Below are 23,931 nucleotides of genomic sequence, written 5' to 3' on the forward strand. Positions count from 1 at the left end.
AGTCCTCAACTGGCAGCTTCGTTAAATAGTACCCTGCAAAAGTCTCAATGTCAACAGTGAAGAGGCAACTCCGGGATGCTGGCTTTCTGGGCAGAGTTGACAAGAAAAAGCCATATCTCAGACTGGCCAATAAAGATGGGCAAAAGTACAGACACTGGACAGAGGAACTCTGCCTAGAAGGCCAGCATCCCGGAGTTGCCTCTTCACTGTTGACGTTGAGACTGGACAGAGGAACTCTGCCTAGAAGGCCATCATCCCGGAGTTGCCTCTTCACTGTTGACGTTGAGACCGGCAAGATCTATATTGACATCAAGTGTTTAAAAATCGAAGAAAAAAAACAAATAGCAGAATGGGAGCTAAAATCCCTCTGCTTTTATCTTCTCCCACTACCATATTTGGTAGTGAGTGGAAACGCCAGGCGGATGCTTCACATTTCTACATCCGGTGAAATATCAGTCTCATTGTTCTAGCTGTGCCTCCAGTTAACAGCATTAGAACGCTCAAATGCCTCCCCTTTTAACCAGTAGGCCTAAAATCCCGGATTTGATGCATTTTCTTTTTCCCGGTTTGATTAGTGAGCTTAAAACTAGATGGGCAGGCTTTTGTTAAAACAAGAAACCAAACTAGGCCCCTTGGCTAATGAATAAGCAACTTGCCTTCTTCAAAACAATGTTATTGTTGCATATTTCAGTCTGGAACCTGGGGCAGTGTAACCTATTCTGCTACACAGTAGCGGTTCGCAAAAAAAGCCTAATCTATTACCCCAAAACGGCAGCTTGTGGTTGGAACCCACACTTCCCTACTTTAAATCAACCAGTCTATTTTGAATGTGTGATCAAGCAGACTTTATTTGGCAAGGAATATAGCTCTTCTACAGATTCTGTTAGTGTATCCCAGTCATTTCTGTAGGAGCAGAGCTTGGATGTGTGTAAAAAGAGCGTCAGATTGAAGATGAGTGAGCGACACGTAACGGAGGGAAAAGGAGAACTGTAAGGAGAATAACTGATCACATGGCTAGGTATCTTTTGTTTTGTTTTGAGTCCCTAAACCGCAGTACACAAGTAACACTCGTGTCCAAAGTCAATTAACAGTAGTCTTCGGGACAAAAAGTCCAAATCAAGGTCCAAATCTGTCGTACTGCCCCTGAACAGGTAGTTAACCCACTGTTCCTAGGCCATCATTGAAAATAAGAATTTGTTCTTAACTGACTTGCCTAGTTAAATAAAGGTAAAATAAAAAAATACAAATATATGACTGTGGAAGACTTGGGCGAAATACCGCTTATACCGGGGCATTTTGAAATACCGACAGCCACTGCTTTTAACTATATTTATACATATACTATATGTATACCTCATGATAAGTAGCTAGATGTCAAAATCAAGATCTTCTTGGTTAGAGCAGAGACCCCTATCCTGGATTAAAATCCCGGTTGCGTAAAATAGCACCTGCTATATTTTATATTTGAGATTCTTCAAAGTAGCCACCCTTGGCATTGACAGCTTTGCACACTCTTGGCATTCTCTTAACCAACTTCACCTGGAATGCTTTTCCAAAAGTCTTGAAGGAGTTCCCACATATGCTGAGCACTTGTTGGCTGCAATTCCTTCACTATGCGGTCGAACTCATCCCAAACAATCTCAATTGGGTTGAGGTCGGATGATTGTGGAGGACAGGTCATCTGATGCAGCACTCAATCACTCTCCTTCTGTGTCAAATATCCCTTACTCAGCCTGGAGGTGTGTTGGGTCATTGTCCTGTTGAAAAACAAATGATAGTCCCACTAAGTGCAAACCAGATGGGATGACGTATCGCTGCAGAATGCTGTGGTATCCATGCTGGTTAAGTGTGACCTTGAATTCAAAATAAAATTAAAGCCCCCCCACACCATCAGGCCTCCTCAACAATGCTTCACGGTGGGAACCACACATGCAGAGATCATCCGTTCACCTGCTCTGTCTCACAAAGTCATGGCGGTTGGAACCAAAAATGTCTAATTTGGACTCATCAGACCAAAGGACAGGTTTCCACCGGTCTATTGTCCATTGCTCAAGTTTCTTGGCCCAAGCAAGTCTTCTTTTTGGTGTCCTTTAGTGGTTTCTTTGCAGCAATTCGACCATGAAGGCCTGATTCACACAGTCTTCTCTGAACAGTTGATGTTGAGGTGTGTCTGTTACTTGAACTCTGAAGCATTCATTTGGTATGCAATTTCTGAGGCTGGTAACTCTAATGAACTTATCCTTTGCAGCAGAGTTAACTCTGGGCAATCCTTATGGAGAGGGAGTGTCATAACGCTTGATGGTTTTTGCAACTGCACTCGAACAAAGAGACAAAGAGACTGCACTCGAAGAGACTGCACTCGAAGAGACTGCACTCGAAGAGACTGCACTCGAAGAGACTCAAAGTTCTTGACGTTTTTCGGATTGACTGACCTTCATGTTTTAAAGTAGTGATGGACTGTTCTTGCAATAATATGGACTTGGTCTTTTACCAAATAGGGCCATCTTCTGTATACCACCCCTACCTTGTCACAACACAACTGATTGGCTCGTAACGTATTATTAAAGGAAAGAAATTCCACAAATGAACAAGGACACCTGTTAATCGAAATGCATTCCAGGTGACTACCTCATGAAGCTGGTTATCCAAAGCTGTCATCAAGGCAAAGGGTGGCTACTTTGAAGAATCTCAAATATATTTTGATTTGTACAACACTTTTTGGTTACTACATGATCCCATATGTGTTATTTCATAGTTGTGACATCTTCACTATAATTCTACAATGTAGAAAATAGTAGGTGTCCAAACTTGTGACTGGTATTGTATATAAATCTTACAGCTGTGGATCTTTATTCCTGTAGATCTTTGCTTAAATACAACATACAGGAAGTATATAAAGCTCTTACAGCTGTGGATCTTTATTCCTGTAGATCTTTCCCTCCTGCTTGGCCAGGTACTGGTCGATCTCGTCCTCTGAGATTTGGGGCGCCGAGTGGGAGCGTGACATCACGGACGATGATGAAGAGGACGAATGGGAGGTAGAGGGTAGTGATGACGAGTGAGGCGTGGCCAGGTCCATGGTCTCTCCTGCCGGGGAGCCCGAGGGGTATAGGTAGAGCATGTCTCCATGTCTAGAGGGAGGGAAGAATTAGACACATTAAATTCACCCACACAATGAGCATAATGACATTCCAAAATAAAATGCTGAAGTGACGATATTGATGACAACATGTGTAGCTAGCTAAATGGAGCAGTCTAACGACTAGTGATGCATGTAATAGGTCTAATAGTAACAACTTAATGTTGCTCCTAACTCACTTTATCTTCAGCAGGCTGAGGGTCTTATTCTGGGACTGGATCTCGTCAGTCTTGTTACGGTTCAGGAAGATGGTGAAGCCGTTGGAGGGGAATCCAAACTCTTTGCCCACCTGACAGTAGAAACAGAGTAATGACGATTAGTCCTGTCTCGCTTGCCAGACTCATGGCACGGCTGTGGGAAGAGACTAGATAACGATGAGCTTTAGTAGAGGGTTAAGTAGGGCCACTTGTCTCCTGGAGCATGGCACATCATGAGTGTAGTATAAAGTAAAGTGTCTAATTGTCTATTAAAAGCCCATAAAATAAAAAAATAAAAAAAGGGAAAACAAAGATTGTAAGAAATCTGGTTGTGAAGATTACTCATGTCTCGCTAATCCTTCTATCAACTGTGTGTTTAACAAAGAGTGTTCACTCCACTTAATTTCACTACCCATTAAACTGTCAAAGTGGATTACCAAACAATAGGCTGACAGAGGAGAAAGTAAGACTGTCAGAGTTGCCTGGTCTACGGTCATTATCGCAGAGACATCCAAGATCTATCCAAGTCCTCTGACCACTTCTGCTGAGCCTAAGTGGGCTTTCTTGCATTTAATCAAATCCATAATGCTTTAGTGGTGCAAAGAGAGTCAACTCTGTTGTACTGTTGGTCACATCTCAACAACAAAGGATAAGTCACAATTCCAAGAGATCAGCAGGAAAAACATTAACGACTGAGGATGTCCATGTTGTCAAACTGGAAGGTTAAAGCAAAGGTGTCACTCAGCAGGTTTCAATCCAACTTCATTTGAGTAAAGTGCGCACACACAAAAGTATGTGGACACCCCTTCAAAATGAGTGGTTCAGTTATTTCAGCCCCACACATCGCTATAGACAAACATTGGCAGTAGAATGGCCTTAGAGAAGTGCTCAGTGAATTGGTGGAGGAGGAATCCTGGTTTGGGGCTGTTTTTCATGGTTCAGACTAGGCCCCTTAGTTCTAGCGAAGGGAAATCTTAATGCTACAGCATACAATGACATTCTAGACGATTCTGTGCTTCCAACTTTGTGGCAATTCCACAAATGAACTTTTAAGAAGGCACGCCGGTTAATTGAAATGCATTCCAGGTGACTACCTCATGAAGCTGGTTAAGAGAATGTCAAGCGTGTACATATCTGTCAAGGCAAAGGGTGGCTACTTTGAAGAGTCTCAAATATATTTTGATTTGTTTAACCCTTTTTTGGTTAACACATGACTTCATATGTGTTAATTCGTGGTTTTGATGTCTTCACTATCATTAAACAATGTAGAAAATAGTAAAAATAAAGAAAACCCCTTTAATGAGTAGGTGTTCTAAAACTTTTGACCGGTTGTGTGTGTGTGTGTGTATTTCCTGATATTTCTTATACATCTCTCAGATATAGAAGACAGACACTTCAGAACCAACTTCCATTAGATTTTTTTTGGGGGGTTATTCGATGCAATAATAGCAGAAAGGCCCCCAAAAAAATGTTCAGAAAAATACCAAACAAAAAGATACCTCGAGTGGTCTTAAAATTCTAAATCAAATAGCAAAATGATCCTTGGTATAACCTTCTCACACAATTCCACATAGCTTCCTAGACCCACACCTGTCCCACCCAGCTTAGACTCTTATGGGTTAATTAATGCCTCTCTGAGCTCTTCATGCAACTCTCCATTTCCATCTCTCCCCATCACTGAGTGACTATACATCTGAGACCAGGGAATAAAAAAATACCCTCATTGATCTGCCACACATGTATTTTTTTTAAACTCAAAGACATGCATTTTTAATAAGGCACTGCCGCAGGCAACCCTTCTCCACGGTGACCGAACAGCCGGCCACTCCTGATTCAGCCATTGATGTGGAAATTTGACTCCCACTTAAGATTTCCTACCCAATACTGTCTCGCAGTCACTGAGGTCCATTTGTGCCCAAGGCGTTGCCCATATTTCACCGTCATTATCTAAATGCTGCTAAGCCAGAGTTAGACATTCATATCCATTTCATCCAAACACAATCTGGCTAGATGAAGTGGATTTGGAATGGAAAACCCTTACTGGAAGGTAGCTAGGTACTCCCAAGGGGTTTTATCCTGGCAGGATAGCAAGCAGCTGCTGTGGTGAATCTATTGATAGCAAGCTGTTTAAAAACATTGCATTGCACACCATTCTCTCTCCACATAACTCACAGCTTTCCCTACACACACACAGGTCTCTGCTGAGCCATGCATCAGATCCATCAACAGTGGATGCCATTAACTGCACAGACAAGGGGGGGGGGGGTAAACACTGAAATATCTTCGCTTTCCTGCAGAGCTGCCTGCTTCATACATAAATTAACAGAGGTTGAGCACAGGCTAGGCACAGGGAGATAAAGACATAAATGTCTATCTTCTGATGCTAGCTGGTCAATAGCACAGTTGGAAAGAATGTGCTATGAGTATGACAACAGAATGACAGAAAGAACTACAAGTTTCCCATGTGTTTGTGGGAAGTACTGTTTGTTGTACACGGCCCAACCATATAGCCTAGAGTACCACTGAGAGCCAATGTTTGTCTTCATATCATGCATCCATACTTTAATACCTTATTGAGGAAAGCGGCTGCTGTCTCCTTCTTGGTGGCAGGGATCTTCTTCATTCCGTTCGGGGACTGAACCCTGATGATCTGCAAATTAGGAAAAACATTACATTCTCCACATCATATTGTTGTTTCCTTGAATTTAGATTGCTTTGCCAAACCAAATACATCCATTAGGGAAACCATATTGGTCATGACTCATTAGCTAATTTGATTAACCATGAGCTTTACCGGCAACCCACTGAAAACATGACACTGCTGTAGCTAGTTAGATTGTTCAGCTAGTCTCTTTCAGTGTGTGGACCATGACAGTGCATAAATATGGGTGGAGGGTCGTTGACACCATTGTCGTTCATCTTTATCATGACACACGGGGTCATAATTCACAAGCAATAACGTGGCTGTGATATTAAATGAACAGTAGATAGTTTAGTTGGGAATTTTAAATGACATGAGCAGCTTATATCATGACATGGGCCGGCTAAAATACCAGTGACTGGTTTTCAGGTCATAAGCTAACTTAGTTGGATTGTTTTACCTCGAATGAGCAAAGATAACACTAGCTAAAGTTAGCTAGTCGATAGTGTGGCTAACTAAGTAATGTTTGCTAGTCATTTTTTCTGCCACGAGTTGAATACAAGCTATGAACACTGACTAGCTTTTATTTCTCCAAATTTAGCTAACTGTTGCTTCTTTCCTGCAACAAAAAAAAAAGTAGAGGCCAGGGTTGTTGATAAAAACCAGTTAGCTTGCTAACCACAGGTACTGTATGTAGCTAACTAGCTAGTTAACAAAGTCAACAATGTACCCTTTCTCAAAGTGAACGTCCACGCATTTTATTTAAAAATCCAACAACGTTACAAAGATAACGTTATTAAGTTAATATACTACGACCTCGTTTATTAAATAAGATAGTGTTAACTAAAAACAACAGTACATACGGGCACATTTTAATTCAAAACATTTCTGACCAGTTAAGCTTGCTAACAGTGAGTTAGCAGTTATCTAGGCCTTGTCATTCTAGTACTGATGCTAGCAAGTGGCTAATTCTGCTGCCTCATCACTCCGACAATCAGACTACGGTAACGTTAGCTAGCGAAGTTAGCTACCTAGCCGGCTAACAATACACAATATTTTATCAATAACTACAATGTGTTGTCACACTTACCATATTTTCTGCCATTGATGTTCGGGTTTTGTACTCCCGATGTATTTCGCTGTGTAACAAAATAGACCGATGTCAGAGATTAAAAATTGACTGACTGGACAAGAGTCAACAAAACTCCATCCCACAATTCAAACACCGGGCGTTACACGCTAACAAGTCCGTACTCTTAGTGTCCCTCCTCATCAATCGCCCGAGTGAAACAATCAATATAAAAGAATTCCGCCACTTTATTTTTAGCAAGATTTCCAGGTTATTACGCCCTCGATAAAGTAACCACATTTAATTGAAATGAAGGGATAACAACAACAAAAATACCAGTGATTTGTTGGCTGTTGTTCAAATTGACAAGCCCTAAACTTTTTGTAGGAGCCATTTCGGCCTGCTTTACTGTGCTCATTAGAGAAAAGAGGAAGCGGCGAAGTGAAAGGGACGTCACTACTTACAACAAGTCATAATTATGGCTAAACCCCGCCTATTTCTACAATGTATCTTTTTTTTAAATCAGATTTTAAATCTAACCCTGAACTTTAAAGTAATCACACTGCTAACATTATGTCAAATGAAATGTTATTGGTCACATGTTTAGCAGATGTTACGAAATGCTTGTGTTTCTCGCTCCAACAGTGCAGTACTATCTACTGATAACAAGTTCAAACAGGTGCCATTAATACAGGTAACGAGTGGAGGACAGAGGAGCCTCTTAAAGAAGAAGTTACAGGTCTGTCAGAGCCAGAAATCTTGCTTGTTTGTTTTTTGACCAAATAATTATATTCCACCATAATTTGCAAATAAATTCATTAAAAATCCTACAATGTGATTTTCTGGATTTTTTTTCTCATTTTGTCTGTCATAGTTGAAGTGTACCTATGATGAACATTACAGGCCTCTCTCATCTTTTTAAGTGGGAGAACTTGCACAATTGGTGGCTGACTAAATACTTTTTTGCCCCACTGTACATGAGATGAGTAATGCAAAATATGTAAACATTAATAAAGTGACTAGCGTTCCATTATTAAAGTGGCCATTGATTCCAAGTCTATGTATATAGGGCAGCCGCCTCTAAAGTGCTAGTGATGACTATTTAACAGTCTGATGGCCTTGAAATAGAAGCTTTTTTTCAGTCTCTGTCCCAGCTTTGATGCACCTGTACTGACCTCGCCTTCTGGATCATTTTTCTTTTTTCTTTTATTTAAAAGTCAGTTAAGAATACATTTTTATTTACAATGACGACCTACCCTGGCCAAACCCGGACGACGCTGGGCCAATAGTGTGCCGCCCTGTGGGACTCCCAATCACGTCCGGATGTGATGCAGCCTGGATTCGAACCAGGTACTGCAGTGACGCCTCTTGCACTTAGATGCAGTGCGATGATAGCGGGGTGAACAGACAGTGGCTCGGGTGGTTGTTGTCAGAAGAGGACTGGCCACCCCTCATAGTCTTCCTAGGTTCTGACCTTTCTAGGGAGTTTTTCCTAGCCACCATACTTCTACACCTGCATTGCTTGCTGTTTGGGGTTTTAGGCTGGGTTTCTGTACAGCACTTTGAGATATCAGCTGATGTAAGAAGGGCTTTATAAATACATTTGATTTGTCCTTGATTATCTTTTTGGCCTTTTTACCCACTACGAATGATTGATATTATGAGATGATGCAGAGATAATGAAGAGGAAAGAATGCACAAATACAAACTGCAGTGAACATAATGAAAAGACGAGCATGCAGCATAAACACAATACACACAGGACACAATGCCAACATGCGGTGGACAAAGTATAAGACAGAGAACATGCAATCATATAATACCTACATCTATGAATGATATATGCTACTGAAATGGAACTGGCCATACGGGTACATTGATCTCTGGAAATATGATTCAATGAAATATACAATTGAAATTGATATGAAACTACAATGAACAAAAAGAAAACAAAATGATGGTAAGTGTGATAATGAAAAGAATGAGATGAATGAAATAGAGATCACATGCCCAACTATATAATATGTCAAAGAGACGTCAACATGAGCATTGGGGAAGATGAAAAACCTTCACAAAAGAAGCACAACAACAACACGAGACATCACCAACTACTACTGCCCAATCACAGCATGGTAGATTATCAGGTGACAATCACATTTGGAATCAAGTTTGACATCTGAGATTTGTGGGTAATCTGTGCAGTGGCTGTCAGTGCCATCTACATCCATTGTAGTAATGTTGCATTAATCTCCAATCCGTGTCAGTGGAGACTGGCGGGATGATGGGCTCATTGTAAATGAATGGAACGGTATCAACCACATCAAACATATGGAAACCACATGTTCGACTCTGTTTCATTTATTCCATTCCAGGCATGACAATGAGCCCGTCCTCCTACAGCTCATCCCACCAGCCTCCACTGTCCCATGTAAATCATGCTGCTTGGGGTGAAACTAAGGGCAGCAAAAGTCAAAATTCCCAATGACAAGGTGTTTTTTCCAAGCCATTAAACAAGCTTCTATCCCGGAGAATACTAAGTTAGAATATATAGTACCAGTCAAAAGTTTGGACACACCTACTCATTTATGGGTTTTTTGTTATTTTTTAAACTATTTTCTATATAATAATAGTGAAGACATCAAAACTATGAAATAGCACATATGGAATCATGAAGTAATCACAAAAGTTTTTGAACAAATCAGAATGTATTTTATATTTCAGATTCTTCAAAATAACAACCCTTTGTCTTGATGACAGCTTTGCACTCTCTTGTTATTTCATAGTTTTGATGTCTTCACTAATTATTCTACAATGTAGAAAATAGTAAAAAAAAATAAAGAAAAACCCTGGAATGAGTAGATGTGTCCAAACTTTTGACTGGTACTGTACATGATATATAATAAAGATAGTCATAAATAATTTATTATAAAAATAATATATAGAAAATCAGTATAAGTAAAGGAGAAGTGAAGAGTATGCCAGTGTTAAACAGGATGGAATGTTATAATCCTGCTTCTGTTAAAGTTGTGTGTGTGTGTGTGTGTGTGTGTGTGTACCACTAATGGATAAGTGAGGGAGGGGAAAAGGGGAGTGGGATGATGAGGATGATGTAGCTTCATCCACATTGTCCCAGGGACAGATTACAGATTACAGCTCAGCAATGACCAGCAGCTGTCTCATCTCTACAGGAGTCATGTTTTATATGTGTAATATTCCGCATAGATGGGCAGGCGTCTATGATGACAGCAGAGGTGCCGGGGCACATGAAATGAGAACCCACCCATTTCACGAGTATGTCACCTGTTTGTTTCCTCAAGGTTGAGGCTGCTTTGCTTTCGTAAGTGTTGTTTGTTGTGTTCCGTGTAAAGGAGAGGATAGAAGATAGAAGAAGAGAAGCACGTGGAGATGGTGGAGGAGAGAAGGGCAAAATGGCTGCCGGTTGCTGCAATAGACAGCGATACCAGAACAGAGTCCTAATCATGAGCAGACATTTTGTATGATGTGAACATTGGCAGCAGAAACAAAACAAGAAACCAGTGAAAGATGGATACACTCTTAGAAAAAAAGGGTTCCAAAAGGGTTCTTCCTGCCTTCCTCATAGGATAAACTTTTTTGGTTCCAGGTAGAATCCTTTTTGGTTCCAGGCAGAAATAGAACCCTTTTGGGTTCCATGTAGAATACTCTATGGAAAGGGTTCTACATGAAACCCAAAAGGGTTCTACCTGGAACTAAAAGGGTTTTTACCTAGTAGCAAAAAAAGGGGTCTACAAAGGGTTCTACAACGGAAACAGCAGTAGAACCCTTTTATGTTCTAGATAAGAGTGTAGACAGTTGTTTTTCTGTAACGTTTTCTTTCTTTATTTATTCTTTGGTTTATGTTTGAAAGTTCTAGTCAAACCCAGTGAGAGTGCTCGAGGCACATGCATGGCTTGAAGTAGATGGAGGTGGATGCAGAGGACTGTGGGATGGATGGTGAAGGTCTGGATGACTTAGATGATACCATATTTGGCCAGCTCACTAAGCTCCAGGTGGTTGAAGGCCTCCCAGGGGCAGATTACTGTGATGTCTGCAGAGGAAACACATGTTACGTTCAGTAAAAGTCAGTAGGCCAAGCAAACTATACAATATGGCTTTCTACAGTTTTTTAGGGAAGGCGCAGGTAGAGTAGATGAACAGTAATAATGAACGTACCAGTGCCTAAGCCTTCCATTCCAGGGATGTCATCGCCAAAGCTGTAAAGGAGACAGAGATCATTTATTTACAATCAGACCTCATGAAAATGTCATTATGCACTTGTCGAATGCCTGTTTGAGACTAAGAAACCCAATGAAAGTGGCCCTTACCCCTGGATTCCCTTCTTGGGGGGCTTGCTCTTGAACTGGCGAGTCTGCCTCTGCTTGAATTTAGGGGGTCCCTTGCGTGGTGTTGCAGGGCCTCCAGTGACACGGGTGGCAGACTTGATCTCCAACTTGGGGACCTCGAGATTCATGGTTATTAGTTAGCTGGTTGATGTGTGCAGCTGATTATGTGTTCAATCTCTCTCTGAAGTCCTCTTCTGGGGAAATGGGGAGACAGAGAGAAACAGATCGTATTACACCCACACTTCATGATAGAACTCACATTGTCATAGCTTGGTGTTTTATCAATTCAGTATTGACCATTTGGAGTATTGACTGGCTGCATCACCTCTTGGTATCTCAACTGTACGTCATCCGAGCACGAGGTGCTACAGAGGGTAATGCGTACGGCCCAGTACATCACTGGGGCCGAGCTCCCTGACATCCAGGACCTCTATCCCAGGAGGTGTCAGAGGAGGGCCTTAAAAATGGTCAAAGACTCCAGCCACCCAAGTCACAGTCTGTTCTCCCTGCTACCGCACGGCAAACAGTACCGAAGCTCTAAGTCTGGGACCAAAATGCTCCTGAACAGTTTCTACCTCCAAGCAATAGGACTGCTAAACAGTTAACTACCTGAACTTTCTGCTTCTCACAAACCTACCTACATGTACAGAGTACTTCAATCAATCACACCAACTACTTCATACCCCAGTACACTGACTCAGTACCGGTACTCCTTGTTTATAGCCTGTCTACTTATTGTTATTTTATTGTGTTACTATTGTATTTTAATATATTTGTTAATTATTTTACTTTTTAATTGCATTGTTGGGAAAGGGCTCGTAAGTAAGCATTTCACCGTAACAATAAAATATAATTAAAAGACAAGTACCTGGCCCTTAACTTTGTCTGACATGTAGACCTCATCCTAATCCACTTACTGATCGTATCGCCCTCGTCATGTAATGTCCGATGAATGTCTAGCTCGAATAACTATTCATCATGTAATCCCCAGTTCACGTAAATAAGCACCCCCCCCACCACATCCTCCTTCCTCATTTCAAGCCAGTGGCCAGTCATCTACACTTGGGCTAATCTTATTAGTACAAGGACAACACGGAGAATATGTTGAGCAGGCAGAAAGGGTCTAAGAACCAATCCTATTATCTACCCCTCATACAATGGTGTTCCAAAAGGCTCTAGAATGTTTCTTACTGGGATCAACTCTACATTATGTTTAACTCAACAGGAGGTCACTTTCAATGCACGATGATGCATTGAGCAGCAGTTGAGAAAATGAAACATGAAAATCAGCCATATTTCCAGTCATTGACTGACGTACAATACAAAATACAAGAATGTTCAGAAATGTGATCGTTTTGGGTCTGTCTAATTTAAACTGCTACGTGTATCAGGAACATTTCAAACATTAAACAGATCTCGAACTGAAAAAATGTATCCACACTACAAAGTCATGAAGCAATTCACTCTAAATCCATTCAAGAACCTCCCAATATCAATATAACTGCTCACAACGATCTCCACACACATTCCCTCTTCAACCACACACATTCCCTCTTCAACCACACACATTCCCTCTTCAACCACACACATTCCCTCTTCAACCACACACATTCCCTCTTCAACCACACACATTCCCTCTTCAACCACACACATTCCCTCTTCAACCACACACATTCCCTCTTCAACCACACACATTCCCTCTTCAACCACACACATTCCCACTTCAACCACACACATTCCCTCTTCAAGTGCCAACTATTCAGGAAGTAGTATATTTTCTTACTACTTGAAAAACTTCTCTCCGAGGTTCAACAGTACAGTTACAGAATCCATCACGTCTCTGTCATCACGGGCTATGTGTCTGAATGGATGGTGGGTGTACTCACCTGCTGCTTGGGTGAAGGCTAGCCAGAAGAGTGGGCGTGGGCGCTGAGCGCAGCTCTCTCTAGCAGATGTGTGGGTCTCTATGCTAGGTTGGCTCTGAGGGCCAGGCTGGGCTGATCGGACTTCTTATATTCCTCATGGCCCCTCTGCAGATTAGGAATGTCCCGCCTTCCATCACTGACTCCTTGTTATCGCGGCTCTGGTCTGAGGTGGGGTTCAGCGGGTGAGGGTCAGGGGTGGGAGTCAGCGGGAGGGAGTCCGGGGGTGAGGATCAGGGGTGGGATTCAGGGGTGGGGTCAGGGGGTGAGGGTCAGCGGGTGGGAGTCAGGGGGTGAGGGTCATGGGGTGGGAGTCAGGGGGTGGGGGTGAGGGAGTGGGGTCAGGAGGTGAGGGTCAGGGGGTGAGGGTCAGGGGTGAGGGTCAGGGGGTGGGAGTCAGCGGGTGGGAGTCAGGGGGTGGGAGTCAGAGGGTGGGGGTCAGAGGGTGGGGGTCAGGGGGTGGGAGTCAGGGGGTGGGAGTCAGGGGGTGGGGGTCAGGTAGTGGGAGTCAGGGGGTGGGGGTCAGGGGGAGGAGTCAGGGGGTGGGGGTCAGGGGGACCCTTGTGAAGGGGTGGGGAGCAGAAGAGGGGGTGAAGGGAGATGGATGGAAGTTAATTAGAGCGCTAAGGCAGCAATAACTTGAATGCATGTAGTGATGCTTGTATTCTAGCATGTTTTCCATACATGAAATCCAAGATGACACCTTCAATGGTCTTTTATCTACAATCTTCAAAATCCTTCAAACTAAATGGAGACATAATACGGGATACAACATTGCATGGAGGTGTGGATTAATCAACTGGGTGAATGACGTCTTCGTGGCACCCAGAACCAAATGAGAAAACTGTCACGAGAGATTAGGAATTATGTAGCTAATAATACATTATTGACTTGAATGGTAATGAAGATTCTCCATATGTCCAGAACCTTCCAGTCTTAAACCTACTGACCAGAACCTTCCAGTCCTAGCCCTACTGACCAGAACCTTCCAGTCCTAGCCCTACTGACCAGAACCTTCCAGTCCTATACCTACTGACCAGAACCTTCCAGTCCTATACCTATTGACCAGAACCTTCCAGTCCTAGCCCTACTGACCAGAACCTTCCAGTCCTAGCCCTACTGACCAGAATCTTCCAGTCCTATACCTACTGACCAGAACCTTCCAGTCCTAGCCCTACTGACCAGAACCTTCCAGTCCTATACCTACTGACCAGAACCTTCCAGTCCTAGCCCTACTGACCAGAACCTTCCAGTCCTAGCCCTACTGACCAGAACCTTCCAGTCCTATACCTACTGACCAGAACCTTCCAGTCCTAGCCCTACTGACCAGAACCTTCCAGTCCTAGCCCTACTGACCAGAACCTTCCAGTCCTAGCCCTACTGTCCAGAACCTTCCAGTCCTAGCCCTACTGTCCAGCCCTCCCACCTGTTACGTAACCCTCTCTCCATCCATCTGCTGGGCCAGGTTCTCTGGGCTGGCCTGGCCAAGGGGTGTCACCAAAGACTCAATGCCCATCCCTCAGGTGTATCTCAGATTGACTGATCTATTACTCAACGCACCACATAGGCTAATCCTCTACGGTGAGTGTCTTCATGGTAGGCTACTCACCAGATGACTCACTTGTACCTCACTCTAAAGACACTCCACATGCTCTCAGATGGTTGCTCACTTGACTGGCTGCAGCCCCCCACTCTGAAAAACAGAAAACAATTACTCTGACTGGAGTTGGGGATTATAGTGGCTGGCTTCTGTTCTCTAGTTAATTAATTACATTGGGTAAACCCACAGTGAGGCCGGGATTATTTCACCTCAGTAGTTATTGGCCAATCGGTTTTCAATTATGCTCATCATCTACATGCATTAGATTTTAAATGAATGACAGATCAAATAGATAGCATGTGGCTCTGCATCAATACCATCTCCACTGCATCAATACAGTCTCCTCTGCATCAATACCGTCTCCTCTGCATCAATACCGTCTCCTCTGCATCAATACCGTCTCCTCTGCATCAATACCGTCTCCTCTGCATCAATACCATCTCCACTGCATCAATACCGTCTCCTCTGCATCAATACCGTCTGCATCAATACCATCTCCACTGCATCAATACCGTCTCCTCTGCATCAATACCGTCTCCTCTGCATCAATACCGTCTCCTCTGCATCAATACCGTCTCCTCTGCATCAATACCGTCTCCTCTGCATCAATACCGTCTCCTCTGCATCAATACCATCTGCATCAATACCATCTGCATCAATACCGTCTCCTCTGCATCAATACCGTCTCCTCTGCATCAATACCGTCTCCTCTGCATCAATACCGTCTCCTCTGCATCAATACCGTCTCCTCTGCATCAATACCGTCTGCATCAATACCATCTCCACTGCATCAATACCGTCTGCATCAATACCGTCTCCTCTGCATCAATACCGTCTGCATCAATACCATCTCCACTGCATCAATACCGTCTCCTCTGCATCAATACCGTCTGCATCAATACCGTCTCCTCTGCATCAATACCGTCTCCTCTGCATCAAAACCGTCTCCTCTGCATCAAAACCGTCTCTTCTGCATCAAAACCGTCTCCTCTGCATCAATACCGTCTCCTCTGCATCAATACCGTCTCCTCTGCATCAAAACCTTGTCTGCGTGTGATATTCATCAGAGCCCAAAAATAGTAGGCCTATGGCATTGACTATTGTTCTTTCTGACCTGAGATATTTTGTTTCATATTGTCCATAGCACATTCCATGTATTGTACTACAATCCTATTTTTGAAGCGAATACCATTACTGTAAAGTAAATACAATAGACAAGATGAATATTACATCAGGTGGCTAAACATGTTTGCTAGACAAGGCATAGGTTAAGTGACATGTGACATGGAAAGGATACATGATTTCAGAGTGTATAGCATTGTAAACTCCCAGGTATCCTGCATTTTACTAGGATCCGGAATTGACTTCATTCATCTGAGTTGTAGTCAATCAGCAGTTGTCCAGCAGTGTAGAGTGCTGCCACGTTCACAACTGTAAAATCAGAAATCTCTGGTTTCCAACTTCAGTGTGATCAAGAAAACTGGAAACTAACAAAAACGAGCTCCGACTGTGAGAAATTGTTTTGAACAGTCATCCAAGTTGGAAACACTGGCATCTTTCTAAAGCTTTTTCTGATAAAGGTTATTGTTTAATCTGGGTTATTTGGGGGATTATACATAAGATATTCTTTAGGGTGATCAAGCCAGATGGCTATGATGTCATGGGAAACAATGAAAGATTATGCTGGTTGTAATGTCCCTTACTGCTAGGTGCCCATGTCACAATGACACGTGTCATAATACCTCTTACTGCCAAGTGCCCATGTCACAATGCTACATGTCATAATGCCCCTTACTGCTAAGTGCCCTTGTCACAATGCTACATGTCATAATGCCCCTTACTGCTAAGTGCCCATGTCACAATGCTACATGTCATAACACCCCTTACTGCTAAGTGCCCATGTCACAATGCTACATGTCCCCAATGCCCCTTTCCTGTGCATTTATTCTCACATGGAAACAAAACTTAAATGTCAGAAGTGTCAAAAAGTATTTGTTATTCAACAGATGATAACTCTGTACTATTGAACTAGACCACCCTATAGTGGTCAATATGGTCAAAGAAAATGAGAGTTCATTCAGTCATACAAGTACAAGATTTATTTCAAAACAAATGTTCTCCATCGTCAACCTACACTTAATTTATATTTAAATAATAAATAAGAACAACTCATCCACCACCAACTGATATAAAAATAAAATCAACCCATAAACCTAAAAATGTTTAAATCCAAACATAATTGTGCGTATTCTATTTCAAGTGTCAGGGAAATGTATTTTTCAGGTTCATTTGTCACAGTATAGCAGAAGGTAACACTGTCAGACGGCATAAATAAATTAAACATCAAATGTATTGAGATTATGTGAACATTGAAATCATTAGGCCTACCCTATTGAATGCCTCAACAAAGTATGCTTGAATGGCACTAGGCTATATCTATGCATGAATGAAATGAGAAATTATACATGTATACACTCATGCAAAAAACTATAGACTAGGTTAGAATATGCAAGATTATGCGATGACAAAAACTAGTTGAAATGTCCATGACTAAATGAAATGACAGTTTGATAGACACGTAGGATAAAATGCATACCAGTATTCAAATACGAGGGAGTGGTTTAAAGTGCATACAGTGTCAAAAGGCCCTCAATGTCCCCATTCCCTCTCTGCCACACAAAGACACAATAAAAAATAAAAAAAAGAGTCTACTTCTTCTTCATCATCCTGATCTCCATCTTCAGGAAGGCTTTCAGGTTCTCATCCGATACATTCTCCTCAATAGCAGCCAGGGCACTCTCTTTCCCAAACCCTCCATCACGGTAGTAGGCTAGGAGCTGCTCTGCGTGTTCGATCCACACACAGTTATGGCAACCGCTCATACAACAGTGGGTGGGGGCGAGTGGAGGGCCAACGGCCTTGGCAGGAGGGGGGTCAGAGCTACAGTGGCCAGAGCTAGACTCAAGGCTACTGTCTGAGGTATTCAGAGTAGGAGGAGTTGGAGTGGTTGATCCAACTTCAGCTGTGACTCTACGGACAGTTCCTAGTCTGAGGTAAGGTTTTACCCACGGCAGTTGAAACTGTTGAGAGATCCGCCCTCTCAGGTACAGGACACACAGCTGGTAGAAATACAAAACATATTGCCTAATTTCATCACCATCATGTGATAATGAAAGAAGGGGGTGAGAGAGAAACAGTATGGTGTGGTAGCTAGCTAGCTAGTTTAAAAAAAATGTACTGTTAAGGAGTGTAGGCTTGGGGAATGAGAGCTAGTAGCTAGCTATCCCTTGATCATGACTCTCAGTTCCTATATATTACATATAAGAGTCATTGGATGAAGGCCTCTTCTGTATGGGGGAGTTTTCTTATGAGTCCCGACTCAGTCTGAACATAAACTTCCATCACGGTTTTGGAAGCAAAAGGAACTTATCTTTCATTTCAGCAAGAAATAAATGTACAAAAAAAGTGAAATGTTAAATTGATACAGACCTTTATGGGGTTAGTGTTGCCACATGGCCATACCTCCATGTTACAGTGAGTTCATGGAAAACTGACAGAAGACAGTTGACCATCTGTGCTAAACCTCAACCTTTCTCTTTCACTAGTGACATTTCTGATCCCCAGCTACACGGGCACCCCTACAATTAACACATTCCACTACTTTCCCCAATACTACACATTCCTTTGTCTCGTTGCCCTTCTGCACACATTGGACCCTCCCTCCTACACACTGCTGACACATGCCCATAAGCTTGACACCTGTAACATCTTAATGTAATCGGCACATACGCTCGTACAGGACAACGTATATATCCTAAATTCACTTTGTCCGGCAAAGACAACTTCAAAACTCAAAAGAACAGACAACGAATGACTCTTCTGTTTCCCCAGTCTGTGTCGCATGAAACGAGGAGCATCACAAACACCGGGAATCTTTGGTCAACGTTGATATCTACTGCTACCCCAGTTATCACTCCTTTCATTGGTGCCCTTTTCTTGAGAACGAAACAATTCACTTTACTTGCCCCGCCCCCATTCGTTTTATTTCGAGGGCATTCTTCCTCTGCCCAACAGAAGTAAACAATTATCACTAGACCACTTTTAGCTACCCTCCCTGATTCCACATGACCCAACTCTTTTTTTCCACCCACAGTGAAACCACAAATGGATCGGCCAAATGGCAAGAGTCCACTTTTTCCATAAACATCACTCCTACGGTCACAGACTCTTCTTTATCCTGATCCTCGGTGCATACTTCAGGTCTCCGATAACTTCACTGCACCTACCACCTCCGATACTCCCCCCCTCATTCACTTCCATTTCTCCCCATCCAGCTCCCCCTGCTTACACTTTCTGCCATTCTTCTTTGACAAACCATCTCCCTTTTCCCCACCATTTTTATCCGACTCAAACTCACCCTCTTCTTCCCTCACTCTCTTAGACCTCTTCTCCCTCCTTTCCTTCTCTGTTTCCCCAAGTACATGTCTCCTAATGATTATACTGCCGCTCCAACCCCGACACCCACAGTGTACTTGCTTTATCTAGGGACTCCACTTCCCCCTTTGGGAGTTATGCTCATGTGCCTCTTATTTTGACGTGATATGAAAGTAGAGGATTTATGTTTCTAGAACCGTATCGCAATCGAGAATCAACATGCGTTTAGATGGAGTATTTTGCGGTTTTGGCTTCCAGAGCCAATTCGCCCGTAAACAGAACACGTAGCCAATATCTGTGGACTATAATGAGTAATGTTATGTACCTTTAGTCCAACATTGTACAAAACAGCCAAATACTCCATCTAAACGTGAATCGATTCGCAATTGCGCCACGGTTCTAGAAAACACAAGTCCTCTACTTTCATATCACATCAAAAATAAATACAAAATGCACACTTACTCTACACCTTTTTCAGTAGCAACACCTATTCCGTTTCCAGGTGTTAAGAGATACAGATGAGTGATTGGGAAAGTAGTCATCGGTTTTCCGTAAATAAGCGATGTAACATGGGGATAAGACCGTATGGGAACACTAACCCCGTTAACGGTCTGTATCAATTTAAACACTTATTTATTATTATCATTTCTCGCTGATATGAAAGATAAGGTCCTCATGGTTCCAACCCCGTACAGCGTTTTACGGCTCTTCATTAACAAAACTCCCCATACAGACGACGCCTTCGTCGAATAACTCATGTGTAATGGTACTGAGAGTCATGACCAAAAGACCGTGGATAACCAACCTTCTGTAAAGACAACGATGATCCCATGATATTTCCTCTCAAACGAAACATATTTCGGATGTATACGTTGCTACATATCTGAAGACATCATTTCCTACGTAGAGTACAATTCACAAATCTATTTCCCTCCAGCCAAGTGTTTCCGCTACTTGGCTAACTAGCTCGCATGGCAGCCGTGAAATTCCGCCATGTTGGAATGACCTATGACCGTCAGTGGCTGTAAGCAACGTTGCTGATTGGCTGAAAGGAAACACAGGGCGGGCTGATGTTCATGACTGCATTGTCAACTTGTGTCCAGCAGATGTCATTGAAGAATATCTATGAATTTGGCCTTCAGTTAAAACATCCCTCAGTGTCTGATTTGTCAAGAAAAACGGAGCAAACGAATGTACATAATGGTCCATTTATAAACAACGGATATTTCAACAGATTTGTAATGAAGATGTTAGATTAAAAATAAAAAAAATAAAAAAATGATATGCCCTGCTGGCTGTAGGCCACACCAATACATATGTACTTCCAACAAAGAGAGACTCTTGCTTCATCATTACTACATCAAGCTGAGGATGGATGGAGGGTGTGAGTATTACCCCAATGGACGTCTTGTTGCCAAGGACTACCTGCTTAGAGAGTTGAAGAGCTATGCAGCTGCTCTGTCAGGACTCTCTCATTAGCGTACGAGAAAAGAGTCTTAACACATGACATCATTTGATTCCACATTTGAGTGTTAGAATAAAATAATTAGAACATCCTATTATAGGGGAGCTCTATGGTTCAGCTTTGTTAAAAATAGTTTCAGTTCGAGTCATATATAATTCTTTATGTAGAGGGCTATCCATTTGAGCAAAAGCCATTGAAAATATGTATTTCTGAGTAAAATACATATGTTTCTGTCTCGTGCTCACTAGGATGTTGTTATTCGAGTATTACATTTTGTAGCAGCACACCAACATGTCTCCTCTGTTCCAAAGTATGCCAACAAACGAATATCCTGATGCCAGCCCTTCACTGATTCACTTCCTTGCAATTACTCACACCTCCAAAAGAAAATGTTTTCCTTTGACTGCGTTACAATGGTTGGCAAACATATGCAGCACAATTGTACATCTTGTCCAAAGGTCTGTTGGCATTAGAGTACTAGCCTACCTCTGTGTGTGACCGTGAATCATGGAAGTCAATATTACACCAACAGGATTCTCTCTCACTGTATAGCCAGTCTAAAGACTACAATAAGTTCAGGTATTTCTCCATACAGCCTAACCTACTACAGCATGTAGTAACAACCTGAATTATTATTGTTTTTATTTCACCTTTATTTAACCAGGTAGGCTAGTTGAGAACAAGTTCTCATTTACAAATGCGACCTGGTCAAGATAAAGCAAAGCAGTGCGACACATACAACAATAGAGTTACACATGGAATAAACAAACATAGAGTCAATAATACAGTAGAAAAAGTCTATATACAGCATGTGCAAATTAGGTAGGATAAGGGAGGTAAGGCAATAAATAGGCCATAGTGGAGAAGTAATTACAATATAGCAATTAAACACTGGAATGGTAGATGTGCAGAAGATGAATGTGCAAGTAGAGATACTGGGGTGCAAACGAGCAAGATAAATAAATAAATACAGTATGGGGATGAGGTAGTTGGATGGGCTATATACAGATGGGCTATGTACAGGTGCAGTGATCTGTGAGCTGCTCTGACAGCTGGTGCTTAAAGCTAGTGAGGGAGATATGAGTCTCCAGCTTCAGTGATTTTTGCAGTTCGTTTCGCCGAGAGTTCTGTATTACCTCTGTGTGACATGACTGAAGTAAATATTTTCAGGGTCTCTGCACAAAAGTGATATGTCTGTTATTTCTTCATAGTGTCTGTAGCCTTCTATGCTTGCTGAAATAATCTCAAGACTCTTCACTACTTATAGGTTGTATCCCCAATGTCATACTATTTTCTTAATGGGCCCAGGTCAAGAGTATTGCATTATGTGACCTTGCCGCAGGAAGTAGGGGGTCCTGAGGGTGCTGCAGCACCCCCTGAAAAATCAGATTTAAAAAAATGTTTATATTCAATAAATGTAAAAATCGTGATTTTTTCTTTCTTTCACAAAAGTAGTTAACAGGGCCTTTACTAGTCCTGTATTAATGGCCATTGTGGACAAAGATATTTGTCCAGGCCCCTGTTGGAGAAAAAAAATCACACACTCCCAAACTACTTCCCCCGGCTATGGGCAGGGGGAGTTTGTCATGATTTCGGGGCATGTTGTCACGTGAAACTTATTGAAGCCTCTGACCCTGCATATCCATTGCATGGGACTGAAGGCTCACATTTAACTGATGTCAAAACTCTCTCACATTCTCTCACTCAAACAAACACACACACACACACACACACACACACACACACACACACACACACACACACACACACACACACACACACACACACACACACACACACACACACACACACACACCCAACTACTACCCGTGGCTATGCTGTGTGGGTAATAGGAGGCCATTTGGGGACCAGGCCAAAAGGTCAGTCATTCTTTTTTAACTCCCTGAAGGGAGTTTGCTGACTGGCTAATCTTATATATTTTATTAAGAGCATTAGTGTGTTACTGGTTCAGATTTGGTCGCTAATAAATGGCTTCATTATGTTCATGTGTGATAATCTGTTTCTTTGATGTGTTTATTCACTGTGAGAGTAGGCAGTCCTGTGGCCACAGCCCATGCTTTCTTATTCTACTTGACCACTTCGACGATGCATGACGAAGTATGTTAGTAGTGTTGTGTGTGTGTGTGTGTGTGTGTGTGTGTGTGTGGGGGGATCCCTATGGGCCTTAATGTTTGCAAGCCACTTCCATGGAGACTCTGTCGCATGGAAACACTGAGATACCAGGTCACCTACAGGTGTAGGTGTGTCACCTACAGGTGTGTCACCTACAGGTGTGTCACCTACAGGTGTGTCACCTACAGGTGTGTCACCTACAGGTGTGTCACCTACAGGTGTGTCACCTACAGGTGTGTCACCTACACCTACAGGTGTGTCACCTACCTGGGAAAGGTCTTGAAACATGATGGAGCCACTCATCTAGGGAGAAGCTGTCTGTGATTCACATGTTCTATCCTGATTCATTCCACAGGTTTAAAGGTACTCAAATGTATCATGGGATGGTAACAGTGTCAATGTCAACACATGATGAAGTCACTTGTGAGACTGTGGGAGATAACAAGTGGACTGCGGACTGACCCTTTAGTGTTATTGGTAGTAGTGTAGAACAGTCACAATGACTCTGGAATGTACGGACAGATACCTTATTGTCAGGTGGGGTCCGTCATTTAGGTTTATCAGTTAGAGGTGGCGCCTCACATAGTTTTTTTTTTATCATGGGCTGGACAGTGAGGATAGGTTACTTATCATGGGCTGGTCAACCTGAATGGTAATGCTTCTGCGTTCCACAACTCTCCACCTGTTGCACAATAACAGAGATGTGGTAGACATTTCCTTTTGATTGCTACATCTTCCACAATCTGTCAACTTTAGTAATGAAAGGATTTCTATTTGGATACAAAGGATCAGGTTCTGGGACAGAGTAACCCATGACATATCTGTGTTTAAAGAGCCATAACTTTCAAGTGAGCAGACATACGCCAGTGAAGTGCTGTCCAGAGAGAGAGAGAGAGAGAGAGAGAGAGAGAGAGAGAGAGAGAGAGAGAGAGAGAGAGAGAGAGAGAGAGAGAGAGAGAGAGAGAGGAGA

At 42.5% G+C, this 23,931-nt stretch overlaps 3 protein-coding genes across 5 annotated transcripts in view; all 3 read right to left on the reverse strand.

The window, feature by feature from the left end:
- The window catches only part of LOC112224676 (nuclear protein localization protein 4 homolog), a 29,540-nt gene extending 21,842 nt beyond the window's left edge, over nt 1-7,698 (reverse strand). The window contains exons 1-5 of one of the 2 annotated variants that reach the window (XM_024388374.2): nt 7,383-7,698; nt 7,068-7,116; nt 5,906-5,986; nt 3,319-3,428; nt 2,907-3,131 (exon numbers count right to left, since the gene is read on the reverse strand). In XM_024388374.2, coding sequence (XP_024244142.1) covers nt 2,907-3,131; nt 3,319-3,428; nt 5,906-5,986; nt 7,068-7,082 — 431 coding nt within the window. In that variant the 5' untranslated portion in view covers nt 7,083-7,116; nt 7,383-7,698. The other variant, XM_024388375.2, reaches the window with a different exon arrangement.
- A 3,182-nt stretch (nt 7,699-10,880) lies between these two features.
- Nucleotides 10,881-13,440, reverse strand: LOC112224032 (retinal rod rhodopsin-sensitive cGMP 3',5'-cyclic phosphodiesterase subunit gamma). 2 transcript variants are annotated; one of them, XM_042306320.1, is made up of 4 exons: nt 13,294-13,440; nt 11,390-11,601; nt 11,238-11,278; nt 10,881-11,112 (listed from the first exon to the last, which is right to left on the reverse strand). In XM_042306320.1, exons 2-4 carry the CDS (start codon nt 11,533-11,535, stop codon nt 11,036-11,038), a joined length of 264 nt encoding a protein of 87 aa, XP_042162254.1. In that variant the 5' UTR covers nt 11,536-11,601; nt 13,294-13,440; the 3' UTR covers nt 10,881-11,035. The 2 variants fall into 2 exon arrangements, with proteins under 2 accessions (XP_042162254.1, XP_042162255.1); XM_042306321.1 differs by having other exon boundaries at nt 11,390-11,598; nt 13,294-13,433.
- Nucleotides 13,441-17,013: 3,573 nt separating this feature from the next.
- Nucleotides 17,014-20,380, reverse strand: oxld1 (oxidoreductase-like domain containing 1). Its single transcript, XM_024388376.2, has 2 exons — nt 20,169-20,380; nt 17,014-18,048 (listed from the first exon to the last, which is right to left on the reverse strand). Exons 1-2 carry the CDS (start codon nt 20,217-20,219, stop codon nt 17,638-17,640), a joined length of 462 nt encoding a protein of 153 aa, XP_024244144.1. The 5' UTR covers nt 20,220-20,380; the 3' UTR covers nt 17,014-17,637.
- Nucleotides 20,381-23,931: the final 3,551 nt, after the last annotated feature.

Source organism: Oncorhynchus tshawytscha, linkage group LG25, assembly GCF_018296145.1.
Source record: "Oncorhynchus tshawytscha isolate Ot180627B linkage group LG25, Otsh_v2.0, whole genome shotgun sequence".
NCBI classification, from domain to species: domain Eukaryota; kingdom Metazoa; phylum Chordata; class Actinopteri; order Salmoniformes; family Salmonidae; genus Oncorhynchus; species Oncorhynchus tshawytscha.

Bases quoted from the DNA above. Each gene is read 5' to 3' on its own strand.
- LOC112224032 (XM_042306320.1), bottom strand. From the start codon at position 11,535: ATGAATCTCGAGGTCCCCAAGTTGGAGATCAAGTCTGCCACCCGTGTC. The intron at 11,279-11,389 runs GTAAGGGCCACT...TCTCCTTTACAG, and splicing joins CCCAAGAAGGGAATCCAGGG to CTTTGGCGATGACATCCCTG. The intron at 11,113-11,237 runs GTACGTTCATTA...TTTCCTCTGCAG, and splicing joins AATGGAAGGCTTAGGCACTG to ACATCACAGTAATCTGCCCC.
- oxld1 (XM_024388376.2), bottom strand. From the start codon at position 20,219: ATGTTTCGTTTGAGAGGAAATATCATGGGATCATCGTTGTCTTTACAG. The intron at 18,049-20,168 runs GTTGGTTATCCA...TATTTCTACCAG, and splicing joins CATCGTTGTCTTTACAGAAG to CTGTGTGTCCTGTACCTGAG.